The 23,270-nt window shown below is 45.2% G+C and overlaps 1 protein-coding gene across 1 annotated transcript in view; it reads right to left on the reverse strand.

Annotated features, from left to right (window-relative positions):
* The window catches only part of RPRD1B (regulation of nuclear pre-mRNA domain containing 1B), a 103,792-nt gene that overhangs the window by 1,481 nt on the left and 79,041 nt on the right, over positions 1-23,270 (reverse strand). The window contains exons 5-6 of the mRNA XM_068262844.1: positions 16,552-16,678; positions 9,990-10,165 (exon numbers count right to left, since the gene is read on the reverse strand). Of these exons, the coding sequence (XP_068118945.1) occupies positions 9,990-10,165; positions 16,552-16,678 (303 nt within the window). The remainder of the gene's footprint in view (positions 1-9,989; positions 10,166-16,551; positions 16,679-23,270) is intronic.

Raw genomic sequence — 23,270 nt, forward strand, 5'->3', positions numbered from 1 at the left:
GGGGACTGCCTGTATACAATGCACACATACACAAAGACACACCTACAAGTCATTTCAAGGTCATTGTAATGTTCTCCTTACAACGCTTTCCAATTCCTGAAGCAGCCACCATTATTAGTGATATGTAACAAATATAAAACAGGCTTCATTAGAGCTCTATCTGTTGGCTCACGTCAGGTACTCCAAAAGAACAAGGATGATCATACGATGACTCAATTAACAAACACCCACACCCTTTAATCATTCACGTCAATGGCATCTCGGCAGCCCCGATCATTAATATACATTATAACTAAGCCCAGTGCTCCCCTAAGTGACCTTCACTGCTGTACAATAACAACTGAGAGGCAGCACACTGGAATCTATCAGTTGCAGTCTCCGCACATCTGGGCTTTAAACAACCTCTGCGAATTCCCAATAATAAACATTTGTCTACAGGAAATGATGTATTTCCTAACCGTTCCTAGGAAATGAAGAGAGCATAGAGGAACTGGTGTGATTTTCTTAAATCACAAACGATTGAACGAATGGAATTATAATGAGAGCATTGCAAGTGGAACGGTGATAGATGGAGCCAGATCTATCTGCAAGCCTGCAGCCCCATTCAGCTCGTAGCATGGCCAATGTAACCAAGAACAGCAGAACAATGTGCTGGGCAGATTTAGAAAAACAAAAATGTGGGCTGAATCACAAAGAGGTCACTGTGTGGCTAGGAGGACACATGGGTCCAGTCTGACGAGAGCGAGGAGAACAGCGGGACATCCAGGAGGTAGAATTCATGGTTAGGGTGACACACCTAGCTCAGTTCTAGTTGTCCCTGATGGTGTAGATAAGTGGAGGAACTTACTAGCAATTGCTGGTTAGCCACAAGGAGCCGAGATGTATAAATGAAACTTTATATTGCCCTGAGTTTTGCAGGGGTACCTCCCCCACTTTCTCAAGCAGATCAGAGCGGGAGTGTCACTTCAGCAAAACACATAGCAAAAGAGTTCGATTTATACATCTCAGTTCCTTCTTATGGCTAACCACCGCAGTGCTAAAACCTCAAACCACGCGCACAGCCGGAGGAATTGCTTGTACAGGCCGAGCGCATAATTCTGTGTCACTAACTGCAGCTACAGATCCATACCCAGAGTCAACATTGTTAGCAGTGTACTACCAGGACCCTTCTTCCATCATCCCACCATCATCCCAGGACACAGAGGAGCCAAAGCTGGGACACACGCTTGATAGCGGACAGCCCATACAGGCGATTCCAGCTCCACATAACAAGACCTTCTCTTTAGGGGCAGGGGTGTCCAAACTTTTTAGGCCAAGGGTCATAGCGCCGTTCTTGAGAGTGCTAGGGGGCCAAACTAGCAAAATGAAACAATTTTTGCTGATTGCTGTTAGGTACATTATGCCTCTGACATTTTGTCACATAAAACATTTCCACAGTAAATAACCCATATGCTGTGTGCAGTGGCTGTTACTGCTGATGGCACAGTGGTGGCTGCTAATCAATGATTGTTACAGCTGCTGGCATAGTGGCAGCTGTGAATCAGTGACAATTACTGCTTCTGGCATAGTGGCGGCTGCTAATCAGTGGCTGTTACTGCTGCTGGCACAGTGGCAGTTACTGCTGCTGGCACATTGGCAGCTGCTAATCAGTGGCTGTTACTGCTGCTCGCACATTGGCAGCTGCTAATCAGTGGCTGTTACTGCTGCTGGCACATTGGCAGCTGCTAATCAGTGGCTGTTACTGCTGCTGGCACAGTGGCAGCTGCTAATCAGTGGCTGTTACTGCTGCTGGCACAGTAGAAGCTGCTAATCAGTGGCTGTTACTGCTGCTGGCACAGTGGAAGCTGCTAATCAGTGGCTGTTACTGCTGCTGGCACAGTGGAAGCTGCTAATCAGTGGCTGTTACTGCTGCTGGCACAGTGGCAGCTGCTAATCAGAGGCTGTTACTGCTGCTGGCACAGTGGAAGCTGCTAATCAGTGGCTGTTACTGCTGTTGGCACAGTGGCAGCTGCTAATCAGTGGCTGTTACTGCTGCTGGCACAGTGGCAGCTGCTAATCAGTGGCTGTTACTGCTGCTGGCACAGTGACAGCTGCTAATAAGTGTCTGCTACTGCTTACAGCGGTGGCTGATAACCTACAGGTGAACAAAGAGGAAGGCAGAGCGGCGACACAAGGTGCCCCTGTATGTGGCACCACAGCTACAGCCTGGACGAAGCAGTTCATTATAGCGCTGTCATTGCAGCAACGCTATGCTGTGCGCCCCATGTAACAGTAACTCGGGGATCCGTTGATCGCCAGACCTCAAATTACATCGCCGTCCGAGTTGCGACAACTCGGAGGAGGAATAGTATTTAAAGAGACTCTGAAGCGAGAATAAATCTCGCTTCAGAGTTCATAGTTAGCAGGGGCATGTGTGCCCCTGCTAAACCGCCGATATCGCGCCGCTAAACTGGGGTCCCTTCACCCCCAAACCCCCCACTGCAACACTTGGTCGCAGACTTGGTCGCTCCTGGAGGCAGGGCTAACGGCTGCAGCCCTGCCTCCAGTCACGTCTATCAGCGAAGGAAGACTGAGAGGGGCGGAGGAGAGGCGGAGATACGCACTGACAGACGCGCGTGGGGCAGGGCTGTGGCGGTTAGCCCTGCCCCAACCAGGAAGCGCTCCCCCGCTGCACGGAGGGGGTTTGGGGGGTCAGGGACCCTCGTTTAGCCGCGGGATAGCGGCGGTTTAGCAGGGGCACACATGCCCCTGCTATCTATGAGGTCTGAAGCGAGTTTTATTCTTGCTTCAGACTCTCTTTAATGCCGCCGGAGAGTTTAGCAGCAGCAGGGAGAGACGTCATTCGGCTCACCCTGTGCCCATCTGCCTGGCACCTGAACAATATGTACTCCAGCCGGCGGGAAGCATGGAATTAACGACTGTAGAGAGCTTTGGGGGCCACCAGAAAAGGCCTGTGGGCGGCATTTGGCCCCTGGACAGACTTTGGACTTTCCTGCTTTAGGGCATTGTCCCTGGCTCATAAAATCGTTTTCAGTGTGCCCTCTTTCTCCTTTTTGTCTTGCCTCACTAGCTACTGTACACCTACAGGAAGCAGCATCTGCATATACACTATCAGATTGCTGATCTGTGGGTCTTTAACCCCTTGGATAGCCCCAGCACTATATAAATACACCAGAGTACTAATAATTAATGATACAGGAGTGTACTCTCTAATGCAGTCAAATTTATAAATGAGTAACAACAAAAATAATAAAGAAGAAGCAAGCAGACAAACGAGTGCCAATTACTGATATAAACTGAGGAAGGTGCCTCTCTGGGCTGCCCATACGTCACCTGCTAGAGGGCATTTGAGGTAATGTCTTTGTGTACAGGGCAAAGACGTTTCCCAGTCAGTTGTTTTTCCATACAAGGAAATTGACTTTTATAGGAGGCAGTTCTCTGAGGACGAGCGGCTAACCATGCATTGTTGTGCACAAGGCAGCACAATGCAAAGCCCAGGAAAGCAGTAATTGAATTCAGCCGCCCAGTGTCCTCTGTGATATTTGCTTTATTAATCACACAAGCATAAACAACCCCCCATTGCTCCACTTTCCCACCACTTGTCATCACTTTCACCAGGGAACTGAAGAGGACAAACACCGCTAAGCCTGCATGTCCCCTGTGTATGGAGAAACTCACGACCTGTCCCTGTGTGTTCATCCGCCATGTGTTCCTGTGTACACAGCGGCCTGTCTGAAGTACCTCTCTCCCCAGTAAACACGCTGCAGGGCTAAGAACCTTTTACTGTAGATCAATACCTGCAGGCCTCCACAGCACTGCCTGCTATTGACTCCTGAACTCCCGACACAGATATTATTCTATTGTCCAAATAAAGCTGTCATGTGTAATACAAAAAAGATATGTTTACCCCCAGAATCATCCCAGAGTGGCATAACCAGGTGCATAGTGTATTGCTAGTTGGGAGAAGTTTACCTTGGGGTAGAGCTGTAAAGGACTCCTGAACTGAAAGCTGCCATATTTATTACCTTTTTAAAGATGACCTGAACTCAGAACTTCCTCTCTGCTCTAAAAGATAAGCAACAGCATAATAACCCTTAAAGAAAAAAAAACATTTCTTTGTTACAGCTTACAGAACACCTGCAATAGGTCTACTCCCTACTTTTATGGGGACAAACATAGGGTTAACATCCTGCATTTACCAGTTAGCAGCTCTGCCGAAGCAGCTAGCTGACACAGCTGAGAGATACAATTACACTTGTGAGTAGTCACAGATGAGGGGATATTAGACAGGCTAAACTCTCTAAATACATACAGGGCGCATTTCTCTATGTCTTCCTTCTGTCCTGTGCAAGAGTTCAGGTCCAATATAGCCAGTATCAGTTGCCTGGAAGTCCTGTAGATCTCTTTGGCTGCAGTAGTGTCTGAATCGCACACCTGAAACAAGCATGCAGCTAATCTAGTCAGACGTCAGTCGGAAACATCTGATCTGCTGCATGCTTGTTTAGGGTCTATAGCTAAAAATATTGGAGGTAGATAATCAGCATTGTTTAAAAGGAAATAAATAGGTCAGCTTTCATATCCCTCTCAGTTCAGGCAGCTCAAGCGTCCAATTGATTTTCAGCTGTAATCAATCAAATCGGTTGATTGCACTGAATGGAGGGTATCAATCGATCAGCAGCAGTAGAGTGACAGCCCATGAATCGAACAGAGCAGCTGTTAGGTGATAGATTTTTAATAGCTTTATTGTGGAAATCTAATAAAATAATTATGCCTAGTGTGTGGCAGTAATAAATCCTCTCAAATCAGATTTGATCTGACAGGGATCTATCTGATGGTCGAATCTGGTGACCATCTATAAAAGTGTACGGTCACCTCTAGACAGATGAACACCAGCTACAACCATAGACATGCCTTCCTCTAAAGGTGCCCATACACTTGCTCAATTTCCCACCGATAGACAGCAGATTTGATCACTGTGATCAAATCTGCTGTGAAATCAATGCGCAAACGCTGACCAATTTCCATCCGAAATCGTTCGATCCCGTTGATCTGTCCGCGTGGAAAATTTTGCTTGATCGTCGTCGGGCCGGGAGTGTGTCGATAGTGGGGTTCGAATGTCCGACGACCGACGCTAATGGCAATATATTACCTGTTCCGCCGGTGCATGTCCCCGTGGTCCCTTCTCCGCACTGGGCTCCGGCTGGCTTCACTTAATTCCTGTCCCGACAGGCCGTTTAAACAGTAGAGCGCCCTCTACTGTTTAAACTTCCCCCGACAGGAAGTAAAATAAAGCTGAAGCCCAGAGCAGAGAAGAGACAGCGGAGACTGGGGGATTCGCGCTGGCCGGATCAGGTAATGTATGCTGGGGGCGGCGGCAGCTCCACAGATTGTGAATCGATTTCATAGTGAAATCGATTCAAAATATGTTTGCAGTGTAGGCAGCCAATAGATCCCTCTTTGCTCAGATTCGATCACAGAGGGATCTATCTGCTGGTCGATCTGGTGGCAATCGACCAGTGTATGGCTGCCTTAAAGCAGATCCGAGATGAAAAACTAACTAGAACAAGTAACTTGTCTATATATATCTTATCTAAAGTTTAGATAGTTTACACAGCAAATCCATCTGCAAACAGCTTTAATAGAAAAGGATTATTTCTTCCTGTGATAGGACAGCAGCCGTGTTGTTTGTTAACATTACAAACAGAGGCAAGCTTATCTGTATCTTGAGCACTAAAAACCTAATCCCCCCTCCTCTCTCCTGCCTCTGAAATCAATGGCTAGTAACACCTCCTCCTCCTCCTGCCCAGACTGAGCTCCCATGAGCCCTTGCTACTGCCAAGGCTCTCTGAAAACCTGTGGGCGTGGTTTATTTAGTTTATAGGTAATTTAAGTCTTAAAACAACAACAAAAAAGTATTTGCCTTGAGGAATGCCCTATAAACAATAGAAAAGGAACACAATTATGCAATGAGTAAAAGTTCACCTCGGATCCACTTTAAGAGAAGGTAGCCCATGACCAAGTCACCATTTAGACCCAGGTAAATTGAATACTGCAGTGGATTTCCCATAAACTAATACAGTACAGTAGAATGTCTTTGTAGTTTACTATATCAGGATTGGTCATACACTGTATATTTGTACAGATGCATTTCATGAATCTTGAGATGACTCGCCCCAAGTTTCCTAGAACTCTGGGGGGTGTGAGTGTTACATTTACGTCAGGTTGCATCCGGCAGGTACACATATCCGGTTTCATACAATACCTGCCTGTGCCTGATATTGGGGACTTGACAATACAACACGGTTTTGCGCCAATTTTTAGCCATTATGGTTACTTTGCCATATCTGTCAGTAAGAAGGAATGAATGGTAAAGAGAGTCTAACAGGTGACAGTTGCTTGGTCACTCTTATACATTTACCTTCTTCTGTACTGCAGCTCATTGTCACATTCCAGTCTACTGTAAAACTGTTAAACAACACGGCTCTAGTCTTTCCATATTTAGATTAGGTGTTAATTAAACTGTATCTCCAATCACAGAAATGGGGTGGCTGATATGCAACAGCCTGTCAGGGTCTGAACTTGTTTTCATCAGATCTGCCCACAGATGTCCGTACATGTCCAGTACTCCACTCTATAATTTTCACAGCTGCCTAGGGCTGAATGATAAACCGATTTGAAATCAAAATAGCGAGTACAACTTCGACGATCACGTGATTGTTAAAGCTGCCTTTTTTAATCTCCTTCCCACTGTATCGCCCCCCCCCCTCTCTCTCCCTCCACCTATACTGGCTAACCTGTACTGTGGCACCTATAGCTGGCTAACCTGTACTGCGTCACCTATGGCTAGCTAACCTGTACTGCGTCACCTATGGCTAGCTAACCTGTACTGGAGCACCTATAGCAGGCTTACCTCTACTGGGGCACCTATAGCTAGCTAACCTTCACTAGGGCACCTATAGTTAGCTAACCTTTACTGGGGCACCTATAGCTAGCTAACCTTTACTGGGGGCACCTATACTTGGCTACTTATACTGAGGCACCTATACTTGGCTACCTATACTGGGGGCACTCATACTCACCATCGTGTGCCGATTCATCATCGTGTATCGAAAATCGTGAATCAAAGCTAAATTGCAATTTCTGACAGAAAAAAATGGCAATTCAATCTTTTCCTAAAATCGTTCAGCCCTACAACTGCCTTCATAGATTTGACAGGCAGTTTTAAAGATAATGTTCTTGTTGCTTTGACTAAAAGTGGCCACTAACGATACAATTTTCTGAACGATAGTTTACGAACGATTATTTATGTGAATGATCGCAAATGAATGTTTGAAACCACTAATTGTAAAAAATCTCCTAACCAATACAATGAGATTGACGGAATTGATCCGAAAATCAAATAATTGTTTGTAAAGTACTGTTTGGCAAATTGTATTTTTAGTACATTAGATCTCCACTGAATGTGCTTACTCTTATGAGGAGGCTAAGCCTGCTGTGCTTTCACCTCCCAACAACCCAGTGTCAATCTCAAACGAATGCTAATAATTTCACTGGATGCAACAGACAAACTTTAAAGAGGCACTGTAGTGACATATAGTAGGATTCAGTAAATTATTCAGGATACCCACTTTTATGGTAATTCTCCTGGTTTCACCATCAGAAATCCTTCCTATATCTATATATTGCTGTATATTAGTATGTAATCCTGTCCTCCCAGTGATGTCATAGCCTAGGCTGTGGAATTCTCCTCTCAGAGCATTCTAGGAGACCAGGTATTTGCCAGATACAGGTATTTGCAGCCATTTATAAGCCAGGTGCTGCTTAGTAATGAGTGCTTACCACTCTTGTTTGTAGTGACTAAAATGGATAATACATGTGTATGCATAAATATAAGACGTACATTTCCCAGAAAGTAAAATGCACTGTTAATTACTTTTTCCCTGTGTCGTTCTCACAGTAGGTGGTGTTAATCTGACAGGTTTGGACTAGTCCATCTCCTCATGAAGGATTCTCAGCATTTCCTTTATGATTTACAAACGCACGCCCTAAAATCAAGTATGCAGGCAGGCCCAAAGCAGGTGGTTTTAGCGCACGGTGCTCAGCAAAGAAACTAGGCACCACCATAGCAGTAACATTATATTGCGTGGGGTGTGCAAGGGTAATTCAGGGTTCCGGGGATTGCTGGACTCCGAATTACATCTCCCTCCAAATTGCGATAACTCGGAGGGGAAATAGTATTTTACGCCATCGGGGATTTGAGCGGCAGAAGAGAGAGCAGTCATTCAGCTCACCCTGCACCCAGCTCACAGGTGGTGTACATATACGTACGCGACAGGCCTCCCTACTCGTTCGCACACTATGCTGACAGTTGTACTGAACAACTATTCAGTGAGCGCCCCTGAGAATAAAAGAAGAGCCAGAGAAACTGGACTAGTCCAAAACCCATCAGAGCAGCCAGATTTTTAATACTGTACAGGTAGTCCCCGGTTAACGAAGGAGATAGAGACTGTATCCTCGTTCTTAACCTGAATCCGTCCTTAAGACGGGACGCTGTGCCTTCTCTGTCCCCTGTGCTTCCAGTGTCCCCCCTCTGCGTCTCTCGTGTCCCCCTCTGCGTCTCTCGTGCCCTTCTCTGCGTCTCTCGTGCCCTCCTCTGCGTCTCTCGTGCCCTCCTCTGCGTCTCTCGTGCCCTCCTCTGCGTCTCTCGTGCCCTCCTCTGCGTCTCTCGTGTCCCCCTCTGCGTCTCTCGTGTCCCCCTCTGCGTCTCTCGTGTCCCCCTCTGCGTCTCTCGTGTCCCCCTCTGCGTCTCTCGTGTCCCCCTCTGCGTCTCTCGTGCCCTCCTAATGCAGAGTATGCACAGCGGAAGGCGCAACAAGTCTCACCTGCTTCCATGGCGGCTCCGGGCCAATCAGTGGCATCCTCACACCCCTCAATGTTCCTCCAGGCGGCTCTACTAGCATATCGTAATGACGCAATCAGAAGGAGACCCCACGGCTCCTTCTGATTGCGTCATTACGCAACGCTAGTGAAGCCGCCGGGAGGAACATTGAGGGCTGTGAGGACGCCGCTGATTGGCCCGGAGCCGCCATGAAAGCAGGTGAGACTTGTTGCGCCTTCAGCTGCGCATACTCTGCATTAGGAAAGTGGGCACAAGAGGTAGTCCCCGGGCTGCGTAACGTCATTGCAGCGGGTCGGCGGGCGTTCGTATCGGCGGGTCGTTCGTAACCCGGGGACTACCTGTATAAACTTTACTATAAAAGTCTAGAAATGTAGGCCTAATTCACTAAATAAAAGTATAGGGGTCGAGTTATACATAAGTCACAAGCAACACTGAGCACACTGAGTAATGTGTGTACTATTAGTGACATTCCCATTTGCAGCAATTTACCCCGTGGTAAGCGATACTTGATAAAGGAAATGCCAAGAGAGGACATGTGTGAAAGTCCTATCCACAATAATTAACAAGGAAAGGGGGTGGGGCAGGGGGGAATACTGGGCTGCAGGAAGGGGGTGAATAATTGCTGCACTTGGGGGCCTGGAGGAGGTATTGGCTGCACTTTAGCTCCAGGAGGGGTTAATGGCTGCAATACTGTATGCAGTGCAGTCATTAACCCCTCCTGGGTCCCAAGTGCAGCTATTAATTCTCCCTGGTCCCCAAGTGCAGCCATTCACTTTGATGGGTAGACTTATATTTGAATCAGTAAAAAAATTCCAGCTTAAAAGGGTCAAATATATAAGTCGACTTATACAAGAGGTCGACATATTCGAGTATATAACGGTACCTGTAAGTGACACTGACATAGGAAAAAAGTTATTTCTACTGCATTTTACTCAGTGTAAAAAGTACATCTTGTATGCGTGGATTTTACGTTTTACAATATTTCACAATGGTGGTCCTTTAAGTACCCTCCACACAGATAATTGAAGGAAAATATCAATCTATGGGAAACTGGTGGACGCCATCCTATAGAGCTAATCAGCCCCCTTACCTCCAGTTTCTTCTCTTTGTTACTGAGTATCTCCTTCTGAGTCTGTGTGTACTCCATCAGCATCTTCGCCAGCTGCCGGCGATCGTCTAGTTCCGCCGCTAGCCTCCCGTTATATTCTGCCAGCAGCAGACAAGCCTCATCTACTGTCTTGGAAAGTCGTTCTGCTGCCTCTTTGTCTGAAAGAGACGAGACATGATGGGTACAGGAATGTAACAAACTGCTCCATGCTCTCTGCCTCTAATGCTCTGTTGTACATGAAACTATCCTGAGCCGTGGCTGGCAACACTGCCAGCAATCCGCTGTCCCAATTGCAATGAGGTGAGCCCAGAATTTACTTGGCTTGTCAAAATGAGATTAATATTACCTGCAAATGTTTAATGTTGGGCTTAATGATGAAATAAAATTGCATGACTGCAAGTCTAGGCAAGGTAATGTGCATTAGCAGATGCTTAGGAGAATGGAATCCGAGCTATTTTTTAATTATTTGCTTTGCTGCACCTATTACAAAAAGTACAGACATATCGAAAATCGCCCCCTTGGCATAAAAAAAAAACCTAAAAGGAAACCGATGTTAAAAAACAAAATGTGGTGAATATGTTAAATGAATGTAAAGATATACTGAGTGATAAGCATTAGCTCTCTGATTTCATCCCAATGATTTGTGTATATTGCATTTTCACGCCATAAGATACACTCCCCCCTTCCCCCTCCAAAATGTAGTGTGGTGGGGGGGGATGTCTGTACGCCTTATGGACCGAATAAACAGTAGGGCTGGTGTCAGGTCTCCCCATTCCTCCAACAAGTTAATAGTGATCCCACCGCAGGCCCTGCATAGTATAGCCCAGAGGTGGGCAAAACACCTGTAGCATTGTAGAGGAATGCAGCACGCTGCAACTTTCTCTCCCACCCTCGCTCACCCCTCCCTCCAGAGCTCTAGAGGGTGATTGGTTTTAACTCAACCAATCGTTACAGCGGCAGTCTCCATGGTGACAGTGGCATCATGTAACACACTGGTACGTAATGACGCTGCTATTGCAATGGAGATCGCTGTTGAAACGAGAGACTGGGCAAGTTTCTTGCGTTGTTGCATGCTGCACACAACTTTAAAAGGATGGAGGGAGAAGAATACGGCCCACTGGAGGCAGGACGCCTTTATAACGCCAGATTTGGACCGTACTTTGCTCATCACTGGTATAGCCTCAGCAGAGCGTACTCAGGTGTCTGGCCAGCGTCCTCCTTCCAGTCAGTCACTTTTCTCTTTATCCATGCTGGTGCCTGTTCTGTGACCGGCAGCGGCACTGTTACACACTGTTAGTCATGGAACAGGTGCCAGGGAGGATGAAGAGAGAAGTGGCGAACAGGAAGGAGGGCGCTGGCCAAACTCGTATGCTCCACTACCAGGGCTTGCGGCGTCATCACTATTAACTTGGTGGGAGGGAGGGGGACCTGACACACCTGGAGAAAGCTTGGAGGGAGATCTGACAGATTGGATGGAGACCTTATGCTCCAGAAGATGCCCCTGGTTTAGAAATTTTTTTCTAGTATCCCCCCTAAACCTATGTGTGTTTTATGGAGCAATATTTGTACATCTCAGACAGCACACCTATCTTGCTTCAGTGGCTGTGCCTGGTCTAGTCCATGTGTGTAGCACAGACTTGATATAGACCACAAGAAAAAATGACCAGCACTGGCCGTTTCTTAAAAAAGCAGGTTGTTTATTCACCAAAAATGTAAACAAAACATCGCCATGACATCCAGAAACTTCTAGAATGTAACTATAGCTCAGTAGTAGTAATAGCTCTTTGCTGCATAAAAATGGATAAGATCTCCTCAGACATAGGTTACGCCTTTATTGCAGCCCAATCTGCTCACACAACGGACAGTCACTGTTTCAAACGGATCAACCGTTCTTTGACAAGTGATAGCATGCTTGCTAACGGACAGCGGCGACTGTCCGTTGTGTGAGCAGATTGGGCTGCAATGAATGCGTAACCTATGTCTGAGGAGAGCTTCATCCATTTGAATGCAGCAAAGAGCTATTACTACTACTGAGCTATAGTTACATTCTGGAAGTTTCTGGATGTCATGGCGATGCTTTGTTTACATTTTTGGTGAATAAACAACCTGCTTTTTTAAGAAACTGCCAGTGCTGGTCCTTTTTTCTTGTGTTTTATGGAGCAAAAAATATGATAATACAGGTTCTGTGATGTGGTATAATAAGGAGGTGCTCAATGTAAACTAAAATAATAAACAACTGTTTTAAATTGGATGGCACGTGTTGCTCTGTCCACAAGGAAATCAATTGGCATTCACCCCCCCCCCCCCCCCCCCAAATTACCATCAAATTCAGCACTTAGACAGTATTAACCAATTTCCTCAGGTCGATATACTTTACAGTGCCTATTGGCCAGTAGATCCCAGCATATCGTGAATATAGTTTAAAAATTTGGGTAATACTCACAAAACGCGTTGTCTGTTCAAGTGCTGAATGGTGATATTTTTGCCAATACTAGTCGTCTTCCTCAGGGCTGTGGAGTCGGTCCAAAAATCCACCGACTCCGACTCCTCAGTTTAGGATTCCACCGACTCCGACTCCTCGACTCCGACTCCTCTAATTTGCATATTACAATTTTGTTGATTAAAAGTATGTAACATGAAATTCGTCTCTTAACTGCCAACGCTTAGGAATTTTACAAGACAACTGAAGTGAGAAGGATATGTAGACTACTATATTTATTCCCTTTAGACTAAAACTAGTCCTTGGTAAGAGTACTTATAAAAGGTACAAACCGGAACAAAGAACATCTATCAGGCCCCAGGCAATGTAAGTGTGGGTACATGTAAGAGTGATGTGCAGGTACTCTGCAGGGGAATAAGGAGATTGTAAACAGACAACACCTCTGTGTTCAATGTGCACAGCATTCTCAGTGGATTCCCTGCAGCTCTGTGGGGAGTGCATATGTAGAGTATAGTACTACTGTGTAACAAAGTAAACCTGAGACAGATGAAATTAAAGTTTTATACATACCTGGGGCTTCCTCCAGCCTCCTTCAGGATAATCAGTCCCTCGTTGTCCTCCTCCACCACCTGGATCTTCTGCTATGCGTCCAGGTACTTGAGCCCGTCGAGCGTAGTGCGCATGCACACACTCCGCCGCCAGGAGCATACTACACCTGTGCAGCACTATTGCGCAGGTGCAGAATGTTCCTGGCTGTGGGAGCGGCATGCGGCCGGACAGCGCTGACTGGCTAAATTACCAGAACTCATAGCAGAAGATCCGGGTGGTGGATGACAGCGAGGGACCGATTAACCTGAAGGGGGCTGGAGGAAGCCCCAGGTATGTATAAAACTTTACTTTTCATCCATCTCAGGTACCCTTTAATTCGTAGTCACCAAACCAAATTTTAACAACATATCAAATTATTTGATTTCATGAGCAAAGGGAGTGCATATATTTGCATAAATCAGCATTGATGCAGAATTATTTCCATCTCATTGACCATCTCTATTAGTGACACAGCTACACATCAGGCTTTATTCTTACAGCATAGATGTTATTTCGTATATATAAGAGATTCCTGTGTACACATCATATATACAGTCACAATCAGATCTGTATATCTGACCTTAAAAATACGGGGACTGCTTTATTGAAGCAGCACAAGTAACTAATTTTGATTGGTTTATTTCATTTTTGTGGACTAAGCACAGCTATTACTGTATATATACTGTATATATACATTATTTTTAATGACTTTTATCTGAGAAATAGAACATTTTATCATATTTTCTATTTTAATTACAGTTACAAATTCATTAGGAGTCGGAGTCGGAGTCGGTGCATTTTTTCCCGACTCCGACTCCAGGCACCCAAAATTGCCCGACTCCACGACTCCGACTCCACAGCCCTGGTCTTCCTTGGAAAAGGTTGACACCTTCCATCCAATTTTAAATTGTTTTTGTTTAAATAGGACACCTCTTATATACCATATATAGAGTATACCTCGGTTGTGAGGTCAACCTAGTGTAGCCTACCTCTGTTGTGAACAGGGCTGTGGAGTCGGAGCAATTTTTGGGTACCTGGAGTCGGAGTCGGTAGAAAATGCACTGACTCCGACTCCTAATGAATTTAAACTGTAATCAAAATAGAAAATATGATAAAATGTTCCTGATACGGGTGAAAAGAAAGGTTTTATACATACCTGGGGCTTTCTCCAGCCCCCCTTCAGGCTAATCCAGTCGCTGTCCTTCTCCGCCACCTGGAACTTCTGCTTTGAGTCCCGGTAATTCAGCCAGTCAGCGCAGTCCGGCTGCGTGCCGCTCTCACAGCCAGGAACAGTCTGCACCTGCGCAATAGTGCTGTGCAGGTGTAGTGCGCTCCCAGTGGCGGAGTGTGTGCATGCACACTACACCCGACTGGCTCAAGTACCTGGACCCATAGCAAAAGATACAGGTCGTGGTGGAGGACAGCGAGGTACTGATTAGCCTGGAGGAAGCCCCACGTATGTATACAACTTTAATTTCATCTGTCTCAGGTTTACTTTGTTACACAGTAGTACTATACTCTACATATGCACTCTCCACAGAGCTGCAGGGAATCCACTGAGAATGTTGTGCACATAGAACACAGAGGTGTTGCCTATCAGCCATAAACCTGGTTCAGATGTACATGAAGAAAAGTAATAGAGGAAGCATAGCCTCGATCTCCTGCAGAGTACCTGCACATCACTCTTAAATGTACCCAGTTACATTGCCTGGGGCCTGATCCATGTTCAGATTGTGCATGAAGAATGTGTAATAGAGGAATGTGTAATAGAGGAAGAATCCCCTCATTCCCCTGCAGAGTACCTGCACATCACTCTTACATGTACCCACAGTTACATTGCCTAGGGCCTGATAAATGTTCTTTGTTCCTGTCTTCTACAAGTACTCTTACCAAGGACTAGTTTTAGTCTATGACTAAAAGTATTAGAGGCAGAAGATCAGCCGGCTAGCCAGGTAACTGGTATTGTTTTAAAAGGGAATAAATATGGCAGCCTCCATATCCCTCTTCCTTCAGTTGTTTTTTCAAATTCTTAAGCGTTGGCAGTGAAGAGATGCATTTCATGTTACATACTTTAAATCAACAAAATTGTAATATGCAAATTAGGGGAGTCGGAGTCGAGGAGTCGGTGGAATCCTAACCTGAGGAGTCGGAGTCGATGGATTTTTGTACTGACTCCACAGCCCTGGTTTTGAGATCAACCTAGTGTAGCCTACCTCTGCTGTGAGATCAACCTAGTGTAGCCTTCCTCTGTTGTGAGATCAACCTAGTGTAGCCTACCTCTGTTGTGAGATCAACCTAGTGTAGGCTACCTCAGTTGTGAGATCAACCTAGTGTAGGCTACCTCTGTTGTGAGATCAACCTAGTGTAGGCTACCTCTGTTGTGAGATCAACCTAGTGTAGGCTACCTCTGTTGTGAGATCAACCTAGTGTAGGCTACCTCTGTTGTGAGATCAACCTAGTGTAGGCTACCTCTGTTGTGAGATCAACCTAGTGTAGGCTACCTCTGTTGTGAGATCAACCTAGTGTAGCCTACCTCTGTTGTGAGATCAACCTAGTGTAGCCTACCTCTGTTGTGAGATCAACCTAGTGTAGCCTACCTCTGTTGTGAGATCAACCTAGTGTAGCCTACCTCTGTTGTGAGATCAACCTAGTGTAGCCTACCTCTGTTGTGAGATCAACCTAGTGTAGCCTACCTCTGTTGAGCGGTCGATGTAGTGTAACCTACCTCTGTTGGGGGTTCAGATAGTTTGTGTTCTTAAGAATCCATCACCATCAAGTGGTTGTTTTCTTAGGGCTCAGACACACTAAGCGCTTTTCTGAGCGCTTTGTGATTGATAAGCGCTTTCTGAGTGCGTTTTAAAAATTGCTCCCATTCACTTTCATTAAAATTACGGTAAAAACTGCAGTGATTTTAATGAAAGCGAATGGGTGCGATTTTTAAACCACACTCAAAAATCACTAATCAATCACAAGTGCTCAGAAAAGCGCTTATAGTGTGGCTGAGCCCCTATGGTTATTTTTAATAAATTAATTATTTTAAATAAATTAATTATTTTAAATAAATAAACCATTGTAAACACACTGTTGCCAGTACTCTGCTCTCCACGTTCTGAAGAAAGAACAAAACTGCACTCCTGTAGCCGGGAGCGTTCAATCTAGCGTATGCACAAGGCTTTAGAGTTGTACATTCTGCTGCATTGTATAGATGAGAACAGCCTCCAAACACAGCATTAGTGAAAAAGGGCCCCAATTCTATGCCCAATCCTAAGTAATGTGTATAACCATTCTTTATTAAAACCCAGCTTCATATAGGTCAATACAGAACAGGCTTTCTTGAACTATAGTTTAGGACCTGTGACAGAGATATGCTGCACTTAGGCCATCATACAGTAAATATATAGGATTGCCATTTCCTTAGTAGGATTTAGAGCTTTCATAGGAAAATGCCAACAGCCGACACTTAAACAAGATGTGGCGTGAAGGTCGTGTGGTGTGAGGAAGAAAAGCGGGGCTGACCTGTAATCTTCTCCAGTAGAGACACATCCTGAACCTCCTGTGGAAGAGAGGCAATTTTCTGCCTTACCGCTGCATCTCCAGAGGCGGCATTCTCCAGGTCCTGCAGAGCTTTAATGAGATCCTCTGTCTGCAGGAGAGAAACATGAACATACTGTGGATGAGAGGATTACACCGGCCTGACGCCCGTTTCACAGCACATCGAGGATTACAGGGGCTGGATTTCTAATGGTTATACAGTCAACTGTGTACACAAGCCCATGCAGTTTGCAATTTGTCTTCATTATAAACATGCCAGACTTGCCTGCTTCTGTGAAAAGGGACCTTTCTAGGTTGTTTTTAATTAAGATTTGTTACATGGTGATCAGTGATAAAAAACAGACAAAACAGCTTTTCCAACTAGAAAATATGACATTTTATTTTTAAGTAAAGGCTATATGCACATATGCAGTGATCCCCACTCCTGCCCATAGTGTACACATTGTAAACAAAAGGGAGCAGTTGCTCCACAGAAACATCAGCTTGCCCCACAAGTATTCCCCACATCCAGCATAGTACTAGGGGAGCCCGGAGGAGTGCCTGCTCATTGTCTACTCAACAGGACTGGGGCAGATGTATGGATTTGACAAAGCCGGTATTAGCAAAGGCTTCATCTACATACTATCTTGACAATGTAACTGCATTTCCGGTGGCAATATCAACCTTTCTCCCCAAATTGGTTGGCTAACTGTAACCATTTTCCTGAAGAAATCCCCCCTGCTGGACTGCTAACCTTAAAATTGTTCTTTTAGATTCATCCCCATCCTGACAACAGGTTTGGACCCCTTCCAGCTAATAAAAATTCCCTGCCCTTACAGGATCTCCAAAATGTGCATACCCACACAAATAGTGTTGCATGCAGGGACTGGGACTTCATTTCATGAGTGACAGTTTAGGGGTGAATGTCATACAGAGGCATTAAGAGGCTATGCTCTATTGCTATAGAGGCTGGGGGGAAGCATGACAAGGTGACACATTAGAAAGAGTAATCAGGAAGCAATGTACTCAGCTGAGACCATCCTGCACTTCGGATCTCTTGGCAACACATGGAGGCAGCTGTACACACACTAGACTCTTGGCAGAGATGGCTCCTGCTGGCCGACCTCAGCCGAGAACCCTGAAGCATGTGTACAAGCCTTAACTCTCCGAAAATAACACCTAGTCTTAACAGATATGTACGGTTTGCCACAGTCTCCTTGGCACATAAATCTTAAACTGGTGTCAAATTGTTTACAACGCCCATTTGCATGTGTGAAAGCCTGCAAGAGCAAAGGGGAAGCAACATGAAGGTGCCCACAGCAGTAAGGGAAGCACTAGTGTGGAAGGAGAATTATCTGCTCTGATGAAACCTTATGCTAGGAATACACGGTACTGCTCGATTGAGCCATTAGATGGCTGGATTGATCATTTCCGACATGTCCGATCACCCGCTGGATCGATTCCACGCCCAATACCGTGGGAGGGACAATGGAAAAAGGAAAGTGAGCAGAAGATAAGAGCATCGCCTGCGGGGACGAGCGGGAATTGATCCGGCGGCATAATCGAGCTGTACAAACATACCGTGTATTCCCGGCATCAATTTTATCAAATTTTTGTGAGCAGATCATCCACCAGGCAACCTAGGCAGGTGGGTGTCAAGGAGCCCACTAACCACCTTCTCTATCCTCACATCACTTCAGCTTACCAAATGTATTACCTTGCCTAGGGCCCCATTACATCTTAATCCATTTCTGAGTGTGGGTTCAACCCCACCCTGATAATCTAGAGAACGGAGCACTAGTGAAGGTCATTTCTAGGAGAACTCATGGAGAAGCATGTGATCAGTTTGGTCAGGTGATACATATGCAAGTCTCCGATTTGCTAGTCAGGATCATGTGTTAAAGCAGGATGTGATCACAGCAAATTAGAGCCTAGCAAATCTTTCAGCTGACAAATCACATACTTCTCCTAGACATGACCAATCACTACAGGGCCCTTTTAAATTTGAAATTTAGGGAGGGCATGAAATGCCCAGTGCAGTAACTGAAAGGGGAACTTTAGCCTAAACAAACATACTGTTATTAAGTTACATTAGTTATGTTCATTAGAATAGATAGGCAATATAATCTTTTACCGACCCTGTTTTAAAAGAACAGGCAAATGTTTGTGATTCATGGGGGCTGCCATCTTTTTGGTTGAAAGGAGGTGACCGGGAGCATGAGACACAGTTCCAACTGTCCTGTGTCCTGATAACCCCTCCCAGGTGCGCACCCTAGGCTTCAAATGTCAAATTCAAAATGTAAAAAAAAAAAAAATTGCACCAAAACAGCAGAACGAGAACAACAACATCAGAAATCCCATCATGCTTTGCACAGCATCAGGGGAAAACTGCCCGGGCAGTTTTCTTCTGTGCAGCTAAAAATGAGGCTTGTATAAGAGAAAAAGTTCTGATGCTGTGAAACTGTTAAATAAACACCAGGCCTTTTCAGTGCTGCGGAGTCGATTTTTAGTCTGGAGGTTCACTTGAAGGACCAAAACATTATTTATTGAGCATGGACCGGCCTGCAGAGAGGGGAGACCTCAACTCCATCAAACAATTTTAACTGGGATGCCATATTATGTAGTACGCACTGCTTTCCTTCCTTGGACATCAACTGGTCAGGCCTAACGGACCCACCCATGCACTGAACCCAGATAGGAAGGGAAATGATGGTAGTGCAGTCTGACAAGCGCATCTTGCCCATGAAATAGTTCTCCTCCCCACCTATTAGCTTCTATAAACGGTTTGCATTCACTTAAAGGGATACTGTAGGGGGGGTCGGGGGAAAATGAGTTGAACTTACCCAGGGCTTCTAATGGTCCCCCGCAGACATCCTGTGCCCGCTCAGCCACTCACCGATGCTCCGGCCCCGCCTCCAGTTCACTTCTAGAATTTCAGACTTTAAAGTCTGAAAACCACTGCGCCTGCGTTGCCATGTCCTCGATCCCGCTGATGTCACCAGGAGCGTACTGCGCAGACACAGACCATACTGGGCCTGCGCAGTATGCTCCTGGTGACATCAGCGGGATCGAGGACACGGCAAGGCAGGCGCAGTGGTTTTCAGACTTTAAAGTCTGAAATTCCAGAAGTGAACCGGAGGCGGGGCCAGAGCATCAGTGAGTGGCTGAGTGGGCACAGGATGTCTGCGGGGGACCATTAGAAGCCCCGAGTAAGTTCATCTCATTTTCCCCCGACCCCCCCTACGGTATCCCTTTAACTTCATTGCTGTTAAAAATTGCTTTGTTTAATTTTGGGTTTATTTTGACACTACAGGCAATCTCTATATAGAAAAAGCAGCTAAGCAACATGGAGGCAGAGAGACAGGACCACATGGAGTTAACAGAAGAATACCACCTTGTAAAACAAAACTGTGATGTGTCTGGGGTCAGCAGAGAAATGGAGAGACACCCAGCTGCTTTGTGTGCAGCTCATCATGAACTCGTTTTTATTTCATCATTTGACAAGCAATTAATCTTCCTTTATTAGTCCCAATATGCCCCACAAATCATCATCAGCGTGAGCGTGTAGTTGTCTGCCGCTGACAGCAATCAGCTAACAGAGAAATATTCTGACACATCTACAGTGCTGGTCTCAGACAAGTGACCCGCCAGTGGGTGTGACATTCCGACACCTGAGCCAGGGCAAGAAGCAGACTCTGCAAAAAGTGACCAGATTATGAGGGGTCACTGCAATAGTCACAAGGGCAAACATCCCTTAAAACGCGAAGCGCTTTCTGTTGACACAGGCAGCATGCGGCGTAATTGGAAGTATCATAGCCTATGGTGTTAATTGTGGCTATGGTGCGCCAGGGTGCTCAGATCTGACATCAGTTGGCAATGCATTCATCGCAGCTTGGAGTCTACATGCAAGAGTGGGAAGGCTAGTTTTAGGTGTAAGGTAAGTGTAAGGCCCGGTTCACACTGGACCAATAAACGGTTCATTTAGCGGACCATAACGGAAGGGACCCTAACAGATCCTATATTAATCAATAGGAACTGTTCACATTGCTCTGTTCAAAAGGATCCGTTCGGTCCATTCCACTAAACAGGCCGCAATTTTGGGTCTGCAGTGATCTTTCCAGATGCGATGAATTAAGGGAACGGAACAGATGGAAAACTGATGCCTTTAAAAACTGATCAATTCCACAGATCAATTTTCTGAACAGTGTGAGCTGGGCCTAAAGCTACGTACACACATACGACAACGACCGTCCGTTGTGAACGACGAAGTAACTTTTAATTGACGAAAGAACGACCTAAGTAAAGTTAGCTTTTAAAGGTGTGTAACGATCTGATTGTTAGAACAAACGTTACATCACATAAAGCAACTATTGCGCTTGCGCATAAAAATTAAAAGTTCCATGGAGAAATACCAAAATGCGCATGTCAAGCCTAGTACCAACGACCGTTTTTCAACTATGTACTACTTTTGCAAACGATCGTCGTTGGAAAAAATCCGCCAAGCTAGATCGTTCGTTTTTAACGATCTAGCTCGTCCATCATTAGACTTAATGGCCGTTGGCTGCTTTTTTTTTTTTTTTAAACGATCGTAGTTTGAAATGATGGGGAAACGATCGTTTCAAACGACTATAGTCGCATGTGTGTACACACCTTTAGAAGGTTAGTGTAAAAGTAGTGATAAAGTGTAAAAGTAGCGGCAATTAAGTGCAGCGGTAGTAGTAGCGCTACTGTTAGGTGTATCAGTAGTAGGAGGAGCTAGTGTTAGGTGTAGCAGAGGTAGGAGGGCTAGTAATAGGTGTAGCAGTAGTAGGAGGGGATAGTGTTAGGCATATTAGAAGTATGAAGGTTAGTGTTAGGTCAGGCACCAGGAGGGTTAGTGTAAACAAAGGTATTAGGAGATAAGCTTGACGCGAGTAGTATGTGATCAATAAAATCACTGACTTTATTGCTATCGGTTACTCATGCCAAACTCATTAGCATCTATACTAAATGTAAGCCTGAAAGCAGACCTAAGAAAAACAGATCTAAATTGTTACTTCTGGAGCACTAATTTGTCATCTGCTAGATGGTGAAAGGCATGCATTACCTTGGAGGAAGGGATGTGAGGGGGTGGTGCCCTCTAGTGGTGTGTGCAGTAGTGCATCTGTGTATTCACAATCATTGGACATGGCAGTAGACGTGGATCAGCTGTGTCTTCAGCTGCCTGGCAAGTGCATTATTGGAAGTCACATCAGCAGCACAAAATTATCACAGCTGCAGTCTCAGTGGGTTTCTGCTGAGATCTGATCAATACTGGAAATTATTGTGCATTGCATTCATTGCTACTCCAAGAGATCTATAGTTATGCATTAAACCTGCAGTTCTGGATGTACACTTGGCGTACGAAAAAATTTGTATGATCTATACCCACAGTTCTAAAAGGATGCAGTATGGAAGTTTATTCTTGAGCAAGTGAAGTCAAACTTCTAGATCCCTTCTGTTTTTAAGGCAATACTGTACTACTTTGCAGGGTTTTTTTTTCACAAGATGCCCTTTATGTTGTTTTGGGTCCATTGAAAGAGTCTGAAGCCAAAATACAATTTTTTTTTTACAGGCTATTTATCTTAAGCAATATGAGTAGAGCTGAAACGCCGCATTCCCACGGCTGAACAAGGTTTTATTACCCCCCCCCCCCCCCGCCATCCAAAAATCTGGGCTTTGCGCCTCTACTGAAGTCAATCGCCACCTCTACCCGCCCCTCTCAGTCTTCTTTCACTGAGAAGGGCAGAGAGAGGCAGAGATCCGTGCGCAGATTGACTTCAGTAGAGGCAGAGCTACAGCACAAAGCTCTGCTTCCCTAGGCAGCAAAATCCACGACTTTGAAAGTCGCTGATGTTTGCCCCGGGATTGGAAGTGGCTGGATAGTGTACTGGTTAAGGGCTCTGCCTTTGACATGGGAGACCAGGGTTCAAATCCTGGCTAGGTCAAGTATCTATTCAGTAAGGAGTTCAAGGCAAGACTCCCTAACACTGCAGGGTGGCCTCTTGAGCGTGTTCCCAGTGGCTGCAGCTCTTGAGCGCTTTGAGTCCGACAGGAGAAAAGCGCTATACAAATGTTCAGATTATTATTTTATTTGGGGGAGGGGTATAAAGCCCTCGTTCTGCCGCGGGAATGCAGAGTTTCAGCTCTACTACTGCTTAAAGTGGATCCAAATAAAAAAAATACAAGATTTCAGAAATAAAATCTATTTTCTAAATTGTAATAATAAATGGCAGCCTTTTTTTTCAGCTGCAGGACGACAAATATAAAATATTTTACATTTATTGGAGAAACCCCTCCCTTCCTTTGATATTGCCGGGACAGAATTCGGCAAACTGGTGGAGTAGATTGTGTCCAGCAAAGGAGGAATTGCTAATGGCTGCCACCTGTATAACCCTAGTAATGAAAAGAGAAGGGTGAAAAGCATGAACTGAAATGCTCATAGGCTTGAAGGAGTGTTTATTTATCTTTGTATGTGTCAGAGTGGTGCAACTAAATATTTTGAATTTAAAAAAATGTTTGGTTTGGGTCCGCTTTAAGATAAATAGAAGGTAAAAAGAAGATTTTATAATGGCTTCAGATTCCCTTTAAAGAGTAACTGTCAGGCTGCAAAAGCTAATTTAAACCTCTATTCTCCAGTGTTAAACAGTTTAGAAGGAAGCCAAAAAAGCAATACTGAAGTTAAA

This window comes from Hyperolius riggenbachi, chromosome 12 (genome assembly GCF_040937935.1).
Source record: "Hyperolius riggenbachi isolate aHypRig1 chromosome 12, aHypRig1.pri, whole genome shotgun sequence".
Classification (NCBI taxonomy): domain Eukaryota; kingdom Metazoa; phylum Chordata; class Amphibia; order Anura; family Hyperoliidae; genus Hyperolius; species Hyperolius riggenbachi.